The 19,143-nt window shown below is 41.5% G+C and overlaps 1 protein-coding gene and 1 long non-coding RNA gene across 22 annotated transcripts in view; one reads left to right on the top strand and one right to left on the bottom strand.

Annotated features, from left to right (window-relative positions):
- LOC144581785 (uncharacterized) overlaps nucleotides 1-19,143 on the top strand; it is a 127,110-nt gene that overhangs the window by 37,106 nt on the left and 70,861 nt on the right. Inside the window, exon 2 of the long non-coding RNA XR_013533018.1 lies at nucleotides 5,188-5,345. This is a non-coding gene — a long non-coding RNA (uncharacterized LOC144581785). The remainder of the gene's footprint in view (nucleotides 1-5,187; nucleotides 5,346-19,143) is intronic.
- The window catches only part of TRPM3 (transient receptor potential cation channel subfamily M member 3), a 980,420-nt gene continuing 967,727 nt past the window's right edge, over nucleotides 6,451-19,143 (bottom strand). For 14 of the 21 annotated variants that reach the window (XM_035255728.3, XM_017973093.4, XM_035257415.3 and 11 more), the window contains one exon: nucleotides 9,393-14,863. In XM_035255728.3, the coding sequence (XP_035111619.2) occupies nucleotides 13,411-14,863 (1,453 nt within the window). In that variant the 3' untranslated portion in view covers nucleotides 9,393-13,410. Of the gene's footprint in view, nucleotides 14,864-19,143 lie in introns of all 21 variants that reach the window. The other 7 variants (XM_017973100.4, XM_035264315.3, XM_035263706.3 and 4 more) reach the window with 2 other exon arrangements.

Raw genomic sequence — 19,143 nt, 5'->3', positions numbered from 1 at the left:
ATTTACGTGTTCACTCATCCATTCAGTAAATGTTTATGGGATTGCAATTGCAATGTACAATTGCACACCTACCAGGCTATTTCTGTGACCTACATTTGAGACCAGAGACTGCAGAGTCGTCTTTAACTTTTCTCTTTCCATTGGTTGTATCTACTCTCACCCTATTGTGTCTGCCTATATGATCCTTCCTGCTATATTCAACCCATTCCATGACCTTTTTATTCCATTAGCAAATCTTGTCTATTTCCCATTTTGGCATTGAGGGGAAAAAGCACAAACCATTTTTCTTCTGCTGTCACACCACAACAACAGTCCACATGGAAGACTTCTGTGACCAGATACGTGGAAGTTTCCCCCCACACACCAGGCAAAATCAATCGGTTCTGCAGTGGCTACCACCTGGGTGTCCTCTAATTCACTTCAGTTCTGACACTGTCTACCTGCAGATGGTGTCAGATCCCACGGGTTGAGGGCTTAGTCTCCAAGACTGCCCCCACACTCTGTGCTTGATGCCAACCACAAGCCCCAGATTGTTTTCCTTGTGCTTCTGACTGACTGGCAATAAATCTGGGCTCCCACAGCTCCCTCCCTGGTTTGATTGATTTGCTAGAGTCATTGACAGAACTCAGGAAACACTTTACTTACATTTGTTGGTTTGTATATTACAAAGGATACCAATGAAGAGATGCATAGGGTGTGGTATGGGAGGGGTGTGGAACTTCCTTGCCCTCTTTGGGCATTCCATCCTCCAGGAACCTCCATGTGTTCTATTCAGAAGCTCTCCAAACCCTATCCTTTTTGTTTTTTATGGAAGCTTTATTAAGTAGGTATGATTGACTAAATTATTGGCCACTGATGGTCAACTTACTTTCAGTCCCTCTGTCTTCCCTAGAGGTGGAGGAGGCTGGAGCTGAAAGTCCCAACTCTCTAATCATGCCTTGGTTTTTCCAGTGATTATCTCCCATTCTGAAACTACTTAGGGGGTGCCAGCCATCAGTCAGCTCACTAGAATACAAAAGCTATCACTTTGGAGATTCTAAGGACTTTAGCAGTTATATGCTAGGCAACGGGGTCAAATACCATATAATATATTTTATAGTATTACAAGATTCCTCTACCATTTCTACTTTCAGATTATCTTTAGCTCTTACCTAGATCAAATTTTCCTTAGCTCATATCTAGAGCATGCCACTTCCAACATGTTGGCATATGCTCCAGCCACAATGAATCACCCACCTGTCTTCCAGTGCTCTGTTGTGTTTTCATGCCATTGTGATTCTCCTTGGTCATGCTGTATTACTTTTCCTGAACTCTTTTCCCTGCACCCTCTTTTCTGCCCTTTGAAATTCCACTCATTCTTCAAGGCCAACATATATGAGCTGAAATATCACCTCTTCTGAGAAGCTCTTCCAAGTTTTCTTTAAATCCTTCTTTCCAGTTATTGCAAATTTGAATGTACATTAAAAGTACACTCTGTTATCTAGAGGACTCTATTTATATAATCTGCTTATGGTGCTTTGAAAAGTTTGATTTGTATGATGATATGTGTTTCTACTAGATTGGGAGTTCATTGAGGGCAGGAACTGTCTCTTATTTAGTTCTTCATTCATGCTATTAGCAGGCACCAAGCTAGGGACTAGGAACTGTGCCAAGGCTCTCACTGTCTGGCTCTCTCTACACAAAACAGGTAAACTTACCAGTATTGTGTAGGGGAACAACTGCTATGATAGAGGACAGATGCAAGGCTTGATGTGTTGTTCTATTAGTCTGTTCTCGCATTGCTATAAAGAACTACCTCAGACTGGATAATGTATAAAGAAAAGAAGTTTAATTGGCTCTCGATTCTGCAGGCTATATGGAAGCATGGCTGGGGAGGCCTCAGGAAACTTATAATCATGGCAGAAAGCAAAGGGGAAGCAGTCACGTCTTACATGACTGGAGAAGGAGGAAGGCAAAGGGGAAGGTGCAACACACTTTTTTTTTTTTGAGATGGAGTCTTGTTCTGTCATCCAGGCTGGAGTGCAATGGCATGATCTTGGCTCAGTGCAACCTCTGCCTCCCAGGTTCAAGCGATTCTCCTGCCTCAGCCTCCCTAGTTGCTGAGACTACAGGCATGCATCATCATGCCTGGCTAATTTTTGTATTTTTAGTAGAGATGGGGTTTCACCATGTTGGCCAGGCTGGTCTTGAACTCCTGACCTCAAGTGATCTGTCTGCCTCAGCCTCCCAAAGTGCTGGGATTACAGGCATGAGCTACTGCACCTGGCCAGTGCTACGCACTTTTAAACAACCAGATCTCATGAGAACTCACGCACTATCATGAGAGCAGCAAAGGGAAAGTCTGCCACCATGATCCAGTCACCTACCACTAGGGCCTTCCTCCAACATTAGTGATTACAATTTGACATGAGATTTGGTTAGGGATGCAAATCCAAACCATGTCATTGGTCAGGAAAGGAAAGTTCATTATGGTGGGCTGGAGAATGCTTCACAGAGGCAGAGTTGTAAAAACAATATATTCTTTAGTTGTGACTTGAAGGATCTATTGTCTTATTTTATTAATTCTAAGCACTTTCTTTTTACATCCTGAAGCCAAGATATGAGTTTTGATCAATGTATGCATTTAATGTGGCAATATTTCTTTCTCCCCAAATCTGGTATTATTTTGGTCATGTTTCTTACAGTCTCTGACATCTCAGTATTAAGAAGATATATTAAGTATTAATATATCTTAATATATATATTAATACTTAGTATTAAGAAGACTTAGAGTCTGTGGTTGCACAAAATAGACTCCAACTTGATTTTTAAAAAAATGTTGAAGGTGGGTAAAAGGTGTATTATTTCCTTATTGCTGCCATAATAAAGCACCAGAAACAGTGAATTAAAATAACACACATTTATTCTCCTATAGTTCTGAAAGTTAGAAATCCAAAATGAGTCTGAGTAAGCTAAAATCAAGATGTCAGCAGTTCCAGTTCCTTTTGGAGTCTCTAGGAGAGGAATGCATTCTTTGTCTTTTCCAGTCTTTGGAGGGTTCCTGTATTCCTTGTCTTGTGACCACATCCTCCATCTTTAAATTGTATTACTTCAATCTGCTTCTCTTGTCACACAGTCTACTTTCTGACTCCAATCCCTCTTGCCTCCCATTCACAAGTCTCTTGTGATTACACTGGATCCATCTGGAGAATCCAGGATCATCTACCCATCTCCAAATTCTTAATCACATTGGCAAAATCCCTTTTGCTATATAAGGTAACATTCACAGGTTTTGAGGATTAGGACATGAACATCTTTGGGGGCCACTATTCAGCCTACTAAAGAGATAATTTATTTTAAAGATATTGATATGGCTTTAGACACCAAAGGTGACATGATAGCCATGTTCCAGGAAGAGCCTAGAAACTTCATCTCATATATTGCTCCTGTCTCTGTGTCTATATTCATTTCTGTCTTTTTTGGCAGACTGACTTCCTCTGCAAGTCAGCCAGTGCATAGAAATATGATTGCTGACAACTCCTGAGACTCTAAGTTAGGATTTCACTGTCCAGAATTGCTTAGCTCTCTCATCTCTATTCCAAATCCTCAAAGAAAAAACTCTGATTGGTGTTCTTGGGTCAATTCCTCCTCCTCCAAGGGTGTAGCCAAAGGTGTAGAGCTCTTCCACATTGTACAAATGACTGCCAGCAAGAAGGCATTTCAAGACGTGCTCATACTCTACAAAATAGTCCTCTATGAAATATGACTAATTGTTCACGAGGAAATTGAGTAAGAGGTTGACATTTTACATAGAAGGTACTAGCACTTAGTCAAGTGTTTTTCAAATAGTGGGTATCCAAGAAATATTTCCTGAATTGAGTTGTGAAATTTCTCCAAAGTGTCTTTTCATCTATAAGGTTTTGTCACCTTAAGCCTGTAATCCTGCAGTCAGTCTCATTGCACCTACCCTCTCCCTTGCCGTGCCATATTGTTACAGCCCACATTTTGGACCAGAATTCTTCAGTTGCTTTCTTTTCATTACAGAATAAAGTTGAAACTCTACTATAGATATATAAAATGAGGGGGCTGGGTGAGGTGGCTCATGCTTGTAATCCCAGCACTTTGGGAGGCCGAGGTGGGCAGATCACTTCAGGTCAGAGGTTCAAGACCAGCCTGGTAAAATCCCAAGTCTACTAAAAATACAAAAATTAGCTGGGCCTGGTGGCACACACCTGTAATCCCAACTAATTCAGAAGGTGAGGCAGAAGAATTGCTTGAACCCAGGAGGTGGAGGTTGCAGTGAGCTGAGATCGCACCACTGCACTCCAGTCTGGGCAAAAAAGTGAGACTCTGCTCTGATTAGTTTGGTTTCCAACTGCTGCCCGGGCATTTGTCTCAATCATTCATTCATTCATTCATTTATTTTGAGATGGAGTTTAGGCTGGAGTGCAATGGTGCGATCTTGGCTCATTGCAACCTCTGCCTCCCAGATTCAAGCGATTCTCCTGCCTCAGCCTCCCAAGTAGCTGGGATTACGAGTATGCACCACTACATCTGGCTAATTTTGTATTTTTAGTATAGACAGTGTTTCTCTATGTTGGTCAGGCTCGTCTTAAACTCCTGACCTCAGGTGATCCACCCGCCTTGGTGTCCCAAAGATCTGGGATTCGAGGCATGGGCTACCGCGCCCGTCTCAATTATTCTTGTGGCTACACCTTTGTTTTTGCCTGGGACTCCAGCCTTGGAAATGCCAGATTCTACCTTCTGGCTTCTTTAGTCTTGCCCTATTCCTTCAGGCCCTTCTAGACTACAAATGTTCATTCTTTCCTTTTAATTCTAAAAACATTTTGAGTCTGTTCTACATAGAATCTCAGAGCAGATTTTTTTAGTCCCATTTCCAACCCAAATGTGGGAAACCATCCATACACTGCCTTTCTGGTGGCTATTTTGCTTCTACTTGAATAGTTTTAGTGTTGATGAGCTAAACTTAGGCTACTCGTCCCCATTTTTTCAACAGCTCTAATTAAATAACTAAAACATGCAATTATCTTTTTAGTCATGACTGTCTTGCTTTTTTAATAAAATTTTCAGTTCTTCTAGAGGAACAAAGTAGCTGCTCAAAAGGCATTGATTATATTTATGCCTAAAATTACAATTTTCTAACATAAGTTAAACCATTGCTACCATTTTTATTTTCTTTTATTCCAGCTTTACCATACCTCGGAGAAGATGACCTGCCATTATAAGGCTTATGATTATTGTCACAATACCTACAACAGGTTTCTGAGCAGAAAGAAAGCAAAGAAAATCCTCCAGACACTGAATCTGCTGGTACCTTCATCTTGGCCTTTCCAGCCTCCAGAACTGTAAGCAACACATTTCTCTTTTTAGAAATTAATTACCCAGTCTAAGGTATTTTGTTATAGCAGCCCAAATGGACTGAGACAGACCATATTTGCTTCTCTGTACTTCTTTTAAAACACACTTAATAATATAGCAATGACATCTATGTCAATATACAAACATTTAATTATTTTTAATTGTGTATCATAATCAGTTATTTTCCCCTGTTGACCAATGCTTATGTTGTTTCCAGTTGATTCTTTTATTCTGATTCCTTTACCTTAAAAGATACTAAAATTGTAAAAGAACACTATATTCCCACTCACAAATTCATCCACTGTTATGGGCTGAATTTCATCCTCCCACTGCAGGTAGGGGCCATCCAGGTAATGTTCTGAGTAAAGAGAACTAAATGTAAGAGACAGAGTGGTGGGGACTGTGGTATATTATAGAATACAGGCTCCTTCTAAAAGGGCACCCAACACGCCATGATTCAGCTGATTACTGTCATATGGAAATACGGGTCTCATATTACCAGGTCTTCAGGTTTTTTAAAAAGAAGCCATAAATCTGAAATTAGATGTGAAATCTTTCTTTCTTTTCTTTTCTTTTTTTTTTTTTTTTTGGAGACAAGATCTCACCCTGTTTCCCAGGCTGGAGTGTGGTGGCACCATTTTGGGCCACTGCAGCCTCGACTTCCTAGGCTCAAGTAATCCTCCCATCTTAGCCTCCAGAGTACCTGGGACTATAGGCATGTGCCACTATGCCCTGCTAATTTTTGTATTTTTAGTAGAGAGGGGGTTTCACTATGTTGACCAGGCTGGTCTCGAACACCTGGCCTCAAGGGATCCTTCTGCCTTCACCTCCCAAAGTACAGAGATTACGGGAGTAAGCCACTTTGCCCATCCTCAATTTTTAAATGTTTCAAATTAAAAAAAAAATTTGTGCTGGCCAATAATACCCTTTCCGTGCTGGTATAAGACCCACAGGCTACCCGTTTGCAACTTGTGCTCACTGGAGCAAGTAATTTGTGGAGCCGTAGGCAATTATCTCTCTGTACCTCAAAATTTCTTAGCATGAGGATGGTGGAGATTAGATGGCGGCAAATAAGTGCACAAGGAAGTCAAGTAATGTTTTAAACTACTGAGGTTTTTTTTTTTTTATTGCAAAACATTTGTTACAGAAATTTCAGAAAGTTTTTCCTGTGGTATCTGCCAACTTCTGCTTTGAATTATATATCTAAACAATCAAGCTCAAAGTGCATTGTGAATCCAATGATACCTTTAAAAAAACAATTCTTCTAAGGATTTATATATATTTATAGTGTCGATAGATATGCAAACCATGGTCTATCCATACACAAAGAAGGAAAAGATGTATATATACTTAGCAAACCCAATTTCAAAACCATTGTATTTGTAGGAATTCATTTAAAAATGATATCTGAATAATTTCCCCCATTATAAACTAGGGTTAGAACGTTTACAAATGAGAGTCTAGGTCCTATATGATGAAATGGCTGTGAGTACAGTATGTTGCATGTACTGGTTTTGCACAGCAGTAGCAGCAATATAAACTCAGGTCAGATGCGGTGTGATAGGAAGCAGGCAAGTCTTCATCCCATCTGTTGTACTCTTCTTCTGAATCTCTCTCACAAAGATTCTGTGTTCAAGTTCAGATTTATGTGGCTAACAAATATACATGCAGGTATCATTCAGAACAAGAGTAACTCTGAATAAGGCAAGTTTCTTTTTCCCCCCTTTCAGTTCTCAGTGTATTTTGTGTGTACACTCACCAAGTCACAATCAAGAATCTGATCCTGTTGGCTCTAAATCAGAGGTCCCAAACTATTGCCTTTGGGACTGAATGCTGCTGGCAGACATGTTTGTTTGGCTAGCACAGTGTTTGGGAAGCTGAATTTGAATGTCTTTGTGGTGCGATGTGTATTCTCTCACGGCTTATCTACAAACCCTGCTTCTTCTGCTGACTTTCACCAGTCCCATTCACACATTTGTGTGTTATGGATCTGGCCCCTCCATGTATTTGAATTTGCAGCCTCTCAATCTAGGTGCAGATGGCTGGTTTTAAAGATGTGTGGGAAGCTGCAGTGAAGATGTGTAGGGCTCTTGAGACTTAGAGAGACAAACATTGGATGGGGTGGATGAGAACACCAGCTGTATTAGGAGCATGGGGTGGAGGCAGGAGGAGGCTAAGTCAGTGGGAAGATCAGGCCTGGGACAAAGTCAAAATGTTTGGCTTTTTCCAAGTGGCTGCTGTTTCAGCTTACTGAGCCAGGGCCAACAAGGTCTAAAGGCAATGGGGGCAAGGGTCTGTTGGTCTGGTGAAAAAGCAGCCAGTCTTGGACTAAGAGAAGAGAATCAAGTAGAGGGGAGGAAGAAAGCCGCACATCCAAGCACGAGGCTGTATTTCCCTCTTTGTCCCACAGGTCTCAGCCACTTGCCTCCTCCAGAGGAAGGCATGGGTCCTCATTGACATTGATGCTCTTTACAAAGCCTATGGACTTGTAGCCATACACATGTCTTTTCAGTTTCCAGCACACAAACGTTGTGCAAATACACAGGGGCCTGTAGGTTTAAGGAGGCCGGTAGGCTAGGTAATGTAAGGAAGGGAAAATTCACCTCACTCTTATCGCCATCTGGATTACCTGGTCACCAAAATCCTCTCTTCTACGACCCGTAGAAATGGTCACATGTTGCTTTCATTAGCAGTGAAGAGTGCAAGGAAATCATCAGAGAAAAGGTAACACAACTACCTTCTGAGAGGAATTAAAGAAAAAAATTACTTTTCTTAAATTGGAACCAGCCTTTCCCTTTAGTTGACTCCAATCTTAGAGACAATATTCGACTTGTAAAAAGGAGAACGCTTAGGTCAATGCAGGCTGAGAGAAAAGTTTTTCTCTACTCATTTTAGGAGCAGTCATTTACAAAACTGTGCAAATTGGCTCCTCTCTTTTCCAGATGTTGAATGGCTTCTAGTAACGGTGATTTTCTAAAAAAGTAAACTCTTTAGAATCACCCAGTGCTTGATCAGACACCCAAACCCACGCCACCTGCCCCCAGCCTAGGCTCACCCCCAAGGTGAGGAAGCTACAAGACAAGGAGGGAGGTCTCTTGTATCATTGGATCACACATTCACAGCGATCTGCGCACTTGTGCACTCTCACAAATGGACTTTGCACTCTCATCTCTAGCTTGGCAATTTGCACCCAGCAGCTCTAAAGAATCAGAAATGTGTCTTGCATATATCACAGATGCACAACACCTAGACCTCGACAGACCCATGAGGCGTTGGCTTGCCATCTCTGGGTCCCATGGCTATACAACCTGCAGTTAATACTTTATTTCATATTATTTGTTCAGTACTTCAAAAAAAAAAGATTTAAAAATCCCTTGGTTACTTTTTTTTTGTTTTTAATTTTTAAAAACTGAACATAATCCCCATAGTAAGAAGCCCAACCCTTTGAGTAAATTCCTAACGGGCTTAAGTGTCACAGCAGGCAACAGTAAAATGTTAAGTGCCTTAGAAAAGTCAAAAGAAACGCATAAACCAGTTCATGCATTTTGTCGACGCAAAATTAAGACTGGGTTTTTGAGAGCGATTACTTCATTTAAGTCACATTGTTATTGTTAAAGGATAGTGAGTTATAATGCAATATCTAGGCCAAGTATATAACCACCTACACACTAGCATCACTTTATCTAGAAACAACATAGTGTTACTAAATGAACATATTTATAAAATACTGTACACTGCTTCTGCATGGGGTTAGCAGATGTAAACAAACAGCTAACTCAACTGGAGTTTAAAATATCATTTTAAGTTCATTTGTCATAGACTTTTGCAAAAGACTTTTTGCATAACATGCCAGTTCATCTTTTACAAAATCACAACTTGCCTACCACAGCAGGACTCATTAGAGGAGATATATCAGCTTACACACATATTTTACAGTGATCTACAGGAACATGAAAAGCATCAAGCAGATCAGGAACAAAAATGCCCAGTTCACAAAGATGCTAAATAACATGGAATTGGGAACATGATGAATCACTGTAACATGTGCCTCTTTATTGAATGTTACAGAGTTATAAATGATTATAAAGCTGGCCTGTAACGTTCATTAATACAACCACATGCTACAACTATGCTGGGTTAAACATGGGTTACATACATGTTTCCATGTGTTTTGTAGTACAGCATTGCCCAACATATGAATGGTATAGCCTACAGATAGAGCATGATGGATGAATGGATAATATTTATCATCTTTAAAGAAATTAGATAGCCCAAACATTCAGGTAGACTGTACAGACTAGAAAGTTAAAAAAAAAAGTACTATCCAGTTATCTACCATAATATTATCTATAGAAACCATATTTTAGAATACATTTGAAACATTCAGAAGAAACACATTTTGTGTTCTTATAAGTACATTTTTCTCATTTGATTATTCTTATATATAGATTTTAAAAGGGGAACTCTCAAAGTGCTAAATAATATCCTAGACCTGGAAACGTAGACATTTAGAAAAATCCAGTTCTGTAAAGTGCTGCATTCTGACTGCTAATACACCTTTTGGCTTGCAGAAATAACACAAACTAGTTATGTCAGTTGTACCCAAGCATTCCAGCTACTCATTCAAATCTATCAAGGAGGGGCCCTCTAACTATAAATATAAAGTCTATTGGTTAAGCAGGAGACCTCCGTGGTCATTTTCATAAAACATCCTCAATTTTTTTTTCAATAGGAACAAGCAATTTAGAACAAATCATTACATATAGTAGTATATAAAAATTGGCACCTTTGAAGCAGATGATTAAACCACAGCTATTACTTCCTTGAGCTCTTTATGACTTTATTTACAGTCCTCAATAACTTGCTGCTCATAAACTGCTTAATTCACAAAGACAGGTAATTAACGTCCCCTTGATCAGGGATGTGGTGGAATCAATGGGCTGAGCATAAGCTGACTGCACAAGGCCACAGAATCAATGCCACATCGGTGCACAGAGAACCCGGAAATGGAAAGAAAGGGACTGAAAAAGAACACACATGTATGTGCAGAGGAAAGAAATGGCCCATGGAAGTTACACAGTTCGTGTCTACAGTCATTTAAATTTGGCTTATATATTTCACACGTTTCACAGATGTTAGAATTTAATTTTCATGCACAGCAAAAGAACCAGGTAATTGCAAGATTAGGACTGTTGAGTATTTAGTTTCCCAGTTCCTATACTTTTCTCTCCTAAATCACAATGAATGGCAACACTTGCACTCAAAATGCCTTTCCCTCACTTCCAATCAGGCCCAGGATGAGGCTCTGGAGGTGTTTGTTTGATGTCAATGAATAATGGTTTCACCTCCTTCTTCGATTCCTCTATAGACCCTTCAGGGAGGCTTCAGCTTTTGATTGTGCTTGATACTTAAAATCCTCAACATGTTAGGATATAAGTGCATTGAACTAGCAACATCTAATTTAAAGAACAAAAATAACATAATCTTGGTTCAAACTCCAGTGCTGAGATTAGGCCTTCCTGAGAATCACAGAGAGATGGTCTCAAATGTAAAGTGCCTATTATAACTGTATTAATTATAAGCAAACATGGTTCCTTTTCCTCATTATCAATCAATATGGAACCAGGGGCTCATGAACCCTTTCAAGTTATATTGCAACTTTGCATGCATGTACATTTTTTTTTTTTTTTTTTCTGGAGAGAGGGCCTAGAGTTTTCATCAGATCCTCATAGGGATTCATGACTCAAGGAAGTTTAAGATCAACTGATTTATTCTCAGACCCTGTGCATGTTTGCTGGAATGGAAATAGCCAATATGGGGCCCAGTAAAATGTTAAGTGTTCCTAGAACAACTGTAAATGAGGGAGTCTGGGTGTCTGTTACCAATTCACCTAAATGCCAAGGAGAGAAAAAGGAATTGTTTAATTCTTTACATATGTGACTTCATCACACTTTTTAGAGTTGAAATGCTTATTCAGAAGAGTTTTTATTTTATCTTACATTTAAAGGAAGAGACTTAATCTATATGTTTACTTGATTTCACAAAATGAAGTAAAACTTGGTGTTTGCAATTATAATTTAAAAAAAGAATTAGGTGGTACCTCAGGCCAGGAACAATAGGTCATTTTCCTTAAAGGCTTTATTCTATTTTAAACATCAGTGAACCAAATAGGAATCCAAAGATTTGCAGTCAAGATTTCTTTATCCCAGTTCCAATCCAGATTCTGTTCTAGAAGCTTATGCCTAAACTGTAGAGTCTGTAACACTAGCAGGTTTAAAGTTGCATGTCTATTCAGATTGTACTTGGTGTAAAAACTTTGTTTAGAAAAAGCCAGAATAAATAAGATGTCCCAATAGGGAGTGATTTAGGACAAAAATGGGCAGAGGGCAAGGAGTGAGTCATTTTGACAACTCTAGTTTGATATGAGAGAAAGTCATAGAAGTTTTAAAAATCATAATTTCAACATTTGGTCTAATAGTATAATGAACTCTTTCAATGGAACTTCTTGTGTTTTAAAAAAATCTTGATTATACTTCAAGGTGATAGAAAAGTCCAAGCCTCTTAAGAAAGCTCTTTATGTCTGTTTATTTTATATATAAATATGTGTCTCTGCATAAATGCATATACATGTGTATAAGTGGTATATACTATAGAACTCTTTATATGGTTTATTTGCTTTCTATTTTTGTCTACTGTATCTTTTTTTATAGCTCTGTCTATAAGAAAAATATTCATGGTATGCTTGCAACTGATGGCTTTGGGTTGATACCAAATTCCCAGTCAATTCTAAGGTTATTTATAGTTTTGAAACTTCCTTAAAAAGTACTTTGGAACATTTCCATAGAAAAGATACCAGCCCTTAAAAAACTCCAATTAAATTTATGCTGAGCTCAGATTAGATGGCAAAACTCTAGGTATGAAAATATCCACATATAACCATAGATTCATATACAAAATGGTCATGTGATGAGTGGTGTGAAAAATTGGCAGTTACGTCTTAGAGGTGTTTAGGAGGACATGGTGGAGCCATGCAAATGATGACGGTCACACAGCAGTACAACACATCACATGAACAGTGAGAACAGAATATCCCACATGGCAATTTCAGGCTAGTTCCGTCCACTGCTTTTTTCCTTTTTTTTTAAGTTCAGTATTACATAGTCAGTGAATAAATTCTTTGATGGCAGGTGAGATACAAAATAAATTAAAAAATATAAAATTATTTAATTACATTCATCCTGATCCTGAGCTTGCTCGACTAGACTTGAACACCCACTGTATATAATAAATCACTTGACTTTTGTCTTTTAACATCAACTCTTCTTTCATTTCGATTGCAATACAAAAAGGCATTTCTGTTCCCTTATTTTCTTCCAAAAAGGATAAACAGTTGTGGCACCAGAAGTGAATAGATAAAGAGACAGGTGAACTATGACTGTTACCTTGTTTTTTTCTTTATAATGATCAATTACAGAAGTGTTGGCATGAGAAGGATGTGGGACGTTAGGTAGAACTGCTTGCTGCCGGCTTATACTGAATAAAGAGGATGCTCTTCATCAGTCACCAGTGATGGAGCCAATGTGAAAAGAAAACAGAATGGAAGTTTAGAATATCTCATTTTGTACGCTGGCTATGTTATTTTATTTCGCAATTTAGCCCTGCATCCTACAACTCTCAATAATGGTCAGAAATCAACAGATGTCTCCTGGCATGGATCGTGCTCGAAGCCCCTTGTTTCCCCCTCTCTTATGGCTTCCTGCCGTGACTGCTTATACACATTCATCTCTAACCCTTCCTTCTACCTCTCTTCCCCCTCCCTGACCAGCAAGTGTGAACATGCCTTAAATCCCCTGTGTCTGGCACTGGGTCAGATCAAATGCTTTCTTGATCTGTGGCCCAGAAGTCACCTTTGAGTTAACACCTCCCAAAGCATTGCTTGTTTTGCTCAGCTAAGAATAAAGCAGGTATGATTCAAGGATGGGGGAAAAGCTGGAGTTGGAGAGAATTTTAGGGCTGGATTCTTGAGCCTCCTGTGACGGATATTAAGAAGGTTTAGTGGTGCTTGCTTTCAAAGCTTTGGAAAGCCGATGTTCTGGACAGTCTCCTCAAGGACAGGCTGTCCCCTCGGCCCTCCGGCTTGGAGGACTTACTTCTCTGGAAGGGATTTCGCAGGCTTGCTGTGTTCCGCTGCCTGTCGAGTTTGTCACTGATGGAGAAGCTCTTCCTGGTGTGTGCATATGGTGCGCTTGGCTCCTCTGCTGAGTAGCTGTTGGCACGCTCTATCTTGGGGACAGTGATGTTGTTGGACAGGGTTCTGTCTGAGTTATCACCCTCCTGGGAGGATATCGCAATGGTGGCTCTGCGGCTTTTGGCCTCATTCTCCTCACTGTCAGAGCTGGGGTGACTCAGTTCTGCTTCTCGCTCGGGATGGCAGCAAGATAAGTCCTCCACTTTGTCTCCAAGACCTCCAGGGAAGGCAGCTCTGTCTGCAATTGCTTGAGGGGCATTGACACATCTCGTGTCAATACAGTCTGTAATACTTGTATATTCTGCTGTTTTCACAGGCACCCCGAAGTTGGCATAATAGCTCCTTGAAGGAGAAAACATAAAGCTATGAGATTTCACAATGGGAGCCTCTTCTAGAAGAAAGGGTGTAGTGGCTAGGTAGCGGCTGCTTTTGGAGCGCTCAATGGTGTGGTACATTGGAGGGTCTGAGTCCCAGGGGTTTTGGCATTCTGGGAGGTGGGTATAGTCTGAAGAAAAAGATCTAGCGTCCATGGAGGTGATGTCCTCGAAATCAATGCTGCGGCTTGGAGGTCTGTCTGTGGGTGCAAGAGTTGCATAGGCACTACTTGAAGGGGCTGTGGAAGGTACTGGAGTTGAAAAGCTTGGCTCACCCAGCCCAAGGATATTCATGGAATTGTCCAGAGGGTCTATATCACAGTGGAGCTCATCCATAGCAGAGACATAGATGTCTATACACGATGATGGTCTTCTGGAGTCAGGAACAATGGCCAAGGTGTTGGCAGGGGCTGCAGGAGCTTTGGGTTCTTTTGCTACTGAGTGGGAACTAGTAGCCCGGTGTAGGCTCAGGGACCTTTCTTTAAAAATACTTTCCAACTTTTCTATACCACCTTTGTCTTTCATATTGACTGAATAGAAAGAATGGCTTCGCATACGGGGCATTAAGGTTGGAGAAGTTGGGGACATGGTCTCCTCACCTGCAGGGTCTATACTCTCCTGGAGCTTGAAGGTGTTCCCTTCCTGGCTGTTGAAGCTGCTCTGGCGGACAATGTAGGCTGCGTCCGTGCAATCTGAGGAGGTCCTCGAGCGGATTTTGTTGGACTCAGCCCGCTCCAGACCTGTCAGGCGCTCCAGGGCCGTGGCCATGCGCCCGATGAGGTCTTCTAGCTGCGCCAGCCGGATGTCCACAGTCTGGAGCGAAGCCTTCATGGAGTGCTCCCTCTCGTTGACTTCCTCCAGCCGCATGGACATGTTCTCCACCCTGTGCGAGGAAGAGAGAATGAGAACAGAGCCTGGTTCCTCTGCTGGGGCTTAAGAGAGCAAGGCTAAAGGACATCACAGCTGTGCCTGACCTTGGTAACTTCAGTGCTCTCTTCCCAGAGGGAAGACAGGCTACACTTGTTGAGAGACGTTGGGGAGGAGAGGTTGGCATTGACGCTGTGACAGAGAATCACAGAATTCAAATCTTTTTGAGCTGGAGGGGGCTTTAGAGATGATCTAATCCAGTGATTTTTTTTAGCTGTCAATTCCCTTTTCCCTCAAGGAAATGGAATGCACAATCCTGATAAATAGGCACTAAAATGGAACCATTCTTATTGAAATAGAGTGGGGCTGAGTCCACCATGGCCTAGCTGTGGCTTGGGGCAGGGTTTAATGACCTAAGTAAGCATTCAGGTGTTGGTTTATCAGGGTCACCCACAAAATGAGAATGTTGCGTTTTGATGATTTTACCCAGAATTTTGCAATAAAATTTTAGAATCTGGCTATTTTTATTGCAATACACATGTAAAATTTGTATTCCATGGATGTGGGTTATCTTTATTTTGCACTTATACAATAATTTTTATTCATGATAATCTTTTTAAAAGGTTGTATCTCTGAAGGAATTAACATGGCCCAGTTACTGAGGCACCCAGGACTGATGTAATCTAATCCAATCCTTTAATTAATAAAGGAAAAGCAAAACATCAAGAAATTTAACCAAGATTGCATAAAGCAATTTGTCGTAAACACTGGAGTATCTGTCAATAAGTCAGCTCTTCTCCTCTCTCTGTCTCTCCCTCGCTGGTGGGTTGATCACAGATGCCTTATATTACTATTTCTAGACTTCTCCACCCTCCCACTGGAAATTCTTTTCTTTTAAAAATTAAATTAACTTTTTTAGAGATGGGGTTCTCACTTTGTTGCCCAGGCTGGTCCCAAACTTCTGGGCTCAAGCGATCCTCGTGCCTTGGCCTCCCAAAGTGCTGGGATTGCACGTATGAGCAACCATGCCCTACCTTTTGTTTGTTTGTTTGAGACAAGGTCTCAATCTGTTACCCAGGCTGGGTTGCAATGGTGAGATCATAGCTCACTGCAGCCTCGACCTCCCAGACTCAAGAAATCCTCTCACCTCAGCCTCCCTCGTAGCTGGGACTATAGATGCATGCTACCATGCTAGCTGGTTTTTAAAATTTTTTGTAGAGACGGGCTTGCTGTGTGGCCCAGGCTGGTCTTCAACTCCTGGGCTCAAATGGTTCTCTTACCTCAGCCTCCCAAAGTACTGGGATCACAGGTGTGAACCTGGGAATTCTTAGGGGCATGGGCTTTCTTATATTCCTGTTTTCATTTCTATGCCTAATACCTGCCAGGTGTCAACAAATGTTCACTGGGTCAATGACATTTATGAACTTAATTGTCACTCAGTCTGCCTGGCCATTTAAGAAATTTAACTAAGATTGCATAAAGCAATTTGTTGTAAACACTGAAGTATCTGTCAATAAGTCAATTATTCTCTTCTCTTTGTAGAAGCCACGTATTAGAGGGCACATATTAAAAATAAAATCGTACCTTATTTTTGACTTGCTCAAATTAACTTGGAAAGGACAAACCAAAGCCAAGTAAGTCATAATTTCAGCTCAGACTTTCACTTTTAAATGTCCAAAGACAAACCTTTTGGTGAATTTAAATGAGACCCATGCACAACTTTTCTGGAGAGGATTAAAGTTACTTTTTCCAATCCTTTCAATATGCAAAAGTAAATCATTTGACTGCTGATCCTTCAGGTACATGCTGCAGGTAGACCATGCTTCAGAATGGATGTGGGAATTAGGCTGGGTCCCTGCAGTCTCTGGGGGTGGGGGTGAGGTGTTAATGACAGCAACACCTCTATTAGGGAAGCACATACATTTCAATGCCTGAAGCAGGTATAATATAAGAGGCATGTGGATCTCTGAGAGACCTGTAGGCTTCTTAAAAACCTCCTCTCCTGCTGGCCAGGAGCATGGGGGTGTGACTCCTCTGCCTTGTGGCACATTTCTGCCTCTCTAAGGGCCCCCACCCCCACTCTGCTTTTATCCTTCAGTTTCCCTTCACACAGCCGAAGGTCCCAGCCTGCCCTTAAGAGCCCTGCTTGTTATTTTTTCTTTTGCTCCCTCCTGCTGCCCTATAACCAACCCAGCACATCTCAGGGGCCAGACACACTCTGCCACCATGCCCAGCTGTATTCTCAGAAGACTTGTACATTGAGCCATTCTGTATCTGGCAAGCTCAATGCCATGCACTCAGCTGACACAGTTAATTCAGAAAGAAAATACAGCGTTTTCCTCTGTCACTTCATTTTGTCATATAAACATAGCCAAAGAAACAAAATTACTTAAAATAACAAGTTTGTGCATCTCATAGACTTGCAATTTTCACCATCTAGCCTATGGAGTTTGATTCTGCAAGTACTGTAGTTAAATTTTTTGCATTGCAATAATCTGTTATATTTATTTATTTTTGAGTTAACATTTCACTCTGTCACCCAGGCTGGAAGACAGTGGTGAAAATATGGCTCACTGTAGCCTTGACTTCCCAGGCTCGTGATTCTCCTACTTCAGACTCCCAAGTAGCTGGGACTATAGGTGAGCACCACCATGCCCAGCTAATTTTTGAATAACTTTTTTGTAGCAATGGGGTCCTATTCTGTTGCTCAGGCTGGGCTTGAAGTCCTGGGCTCAAGCGGTCCTCCCACCTGGGCCTCCCAAAGTGCTGGTCTTACAGATATGAGCCACCACGCCCAGCCAATAAACTTTGTTAAGTGTATAAAATACTTGTTCCTTTAAGTCCAGAGGAGGACAGATCCTGCATTTCTGTAGCACGAGATGTTTTGCTTAACATACTTTAGGTATTGGGTCTCACTAGCTCTCTCATGCTAGGAGAGTAATAAGAGGCAGGGTCGTTTTATTTCTCTTTCTCCCTTTCTCTCTGGAGCCCATTGTGTACCAGGTTGGTACTGACGGAGATGAAGTTGCTGTTTTGACCTAACTGCATGTGGTCACTGGTCTGAGTGCTGTGAGGTATCTCCTTGCCATTGCCTGTGCTGTGGGGGACTCTCTGTCCACATCCCACCCCCCACCTTCAGCCCCAGGTTCCAACGCTATAGAGAAAACTCATAGGTGAGAGGCAGGGCTGATGCAGCAACAACAGGTAACAGAAGAGTCAGGACTTAAAAAGCCATGTGTACCTATAGCCCCAGCTACTCAAGAGGCTGAGGCAGAAGAATGGCTAGAGCCCTGGAGTTCGAGGCTGCAGTGAGCTATGACTGTGCCACAGCACCACAGACAGCCTGGGCAACACAGGGAGATCCTGCCTCTTTTTATTAGTATTTATTTTTATTTTACTTTTTTTTCTGAGACAGGGTCTCACTCTGTCACCCAGGCTGGAGTGCAGTGGCACGATCACAGTTCGCTGTAGTCTTGACCTCCCGGGGCTCAGGCAATCCTCCACTGCAGCCTCCTGAGTAGCTGGAACCACAGGCATGCACCACGACACCCAACTAATTTTTGTACTTTTTGTAGAGACAGGGTTTCACTATGTTGTCCAGGCTGGTCTCAAACTCCTGGTCTCAAGTGATCAGTCATCCACCTCAGCCTCTCAAAGTGCTGGGATTTTTACAGACAGGAGTCACTGCACTCAGCATTCCCCCCCCGCCCCCACAAAGAAGAGTCAGGACCTGGTTGCTTGGATGTAGGCAGTAAACTGGATGCAGAAACTGAGTAGCCAAAGGAGATGACAGGATGGCAGAGCAATGCAGGAGGAAGAGTCTCCTCAGGGAAGGAGAAGGTATGTGGGAAAGCCCCAAGAGTGAATGCAGGACATGGAACCAGGAGACAGAACCCTGTTGGAATAGGGCCAAGCAACTGTTCTCATCAAACCTTAACTCTCCTATGGACTCAGAGATGGGCTGAAAGGTAAGGCTTGACTAAAATAATAATGGACTGTTTTCTCCATTTTCTCCCAGAATTCTGGGTGTGTTTAACCATCAAATGTATGATCGATCACCTAGGTTATGGACTTAACTGATAGGGGTTCAATATAGGGGTTATAAAAGAATTAAAAAGTCCTAGAGTCAAGGTTACATATGTTTGTTTCATAACTAGACTGCTCCCTTGAATCTTTAAAAGAAATATTTTCAGGTTGGGTACAGTGGGTCACACCTATAATCCCCGCATTTTGGGGGGCCGAGGAAGATGGATCACTTGAGCCCAGGAGTTTGAGACCAGCCTGGGCAACATGAGG

Source organism: Callithrix jacchus, chromosome 1 (assembly GCF_049354715.1).
Source record: "Callithrix jacchus isolate 240 chromosome 1, calJac240_pri, whole genome shotgun sequence".
NCBI lineage: Eukaryota > Metazoa > Chordata > Mammalia > Primates > Cebidae > Callithrix > Callithrix jacchus.
The sequence above is the reverse complement of the archived record's forward strand: the minus strand, read 5'-3'. Positions and strand labels throughout refer to the sequence as shown.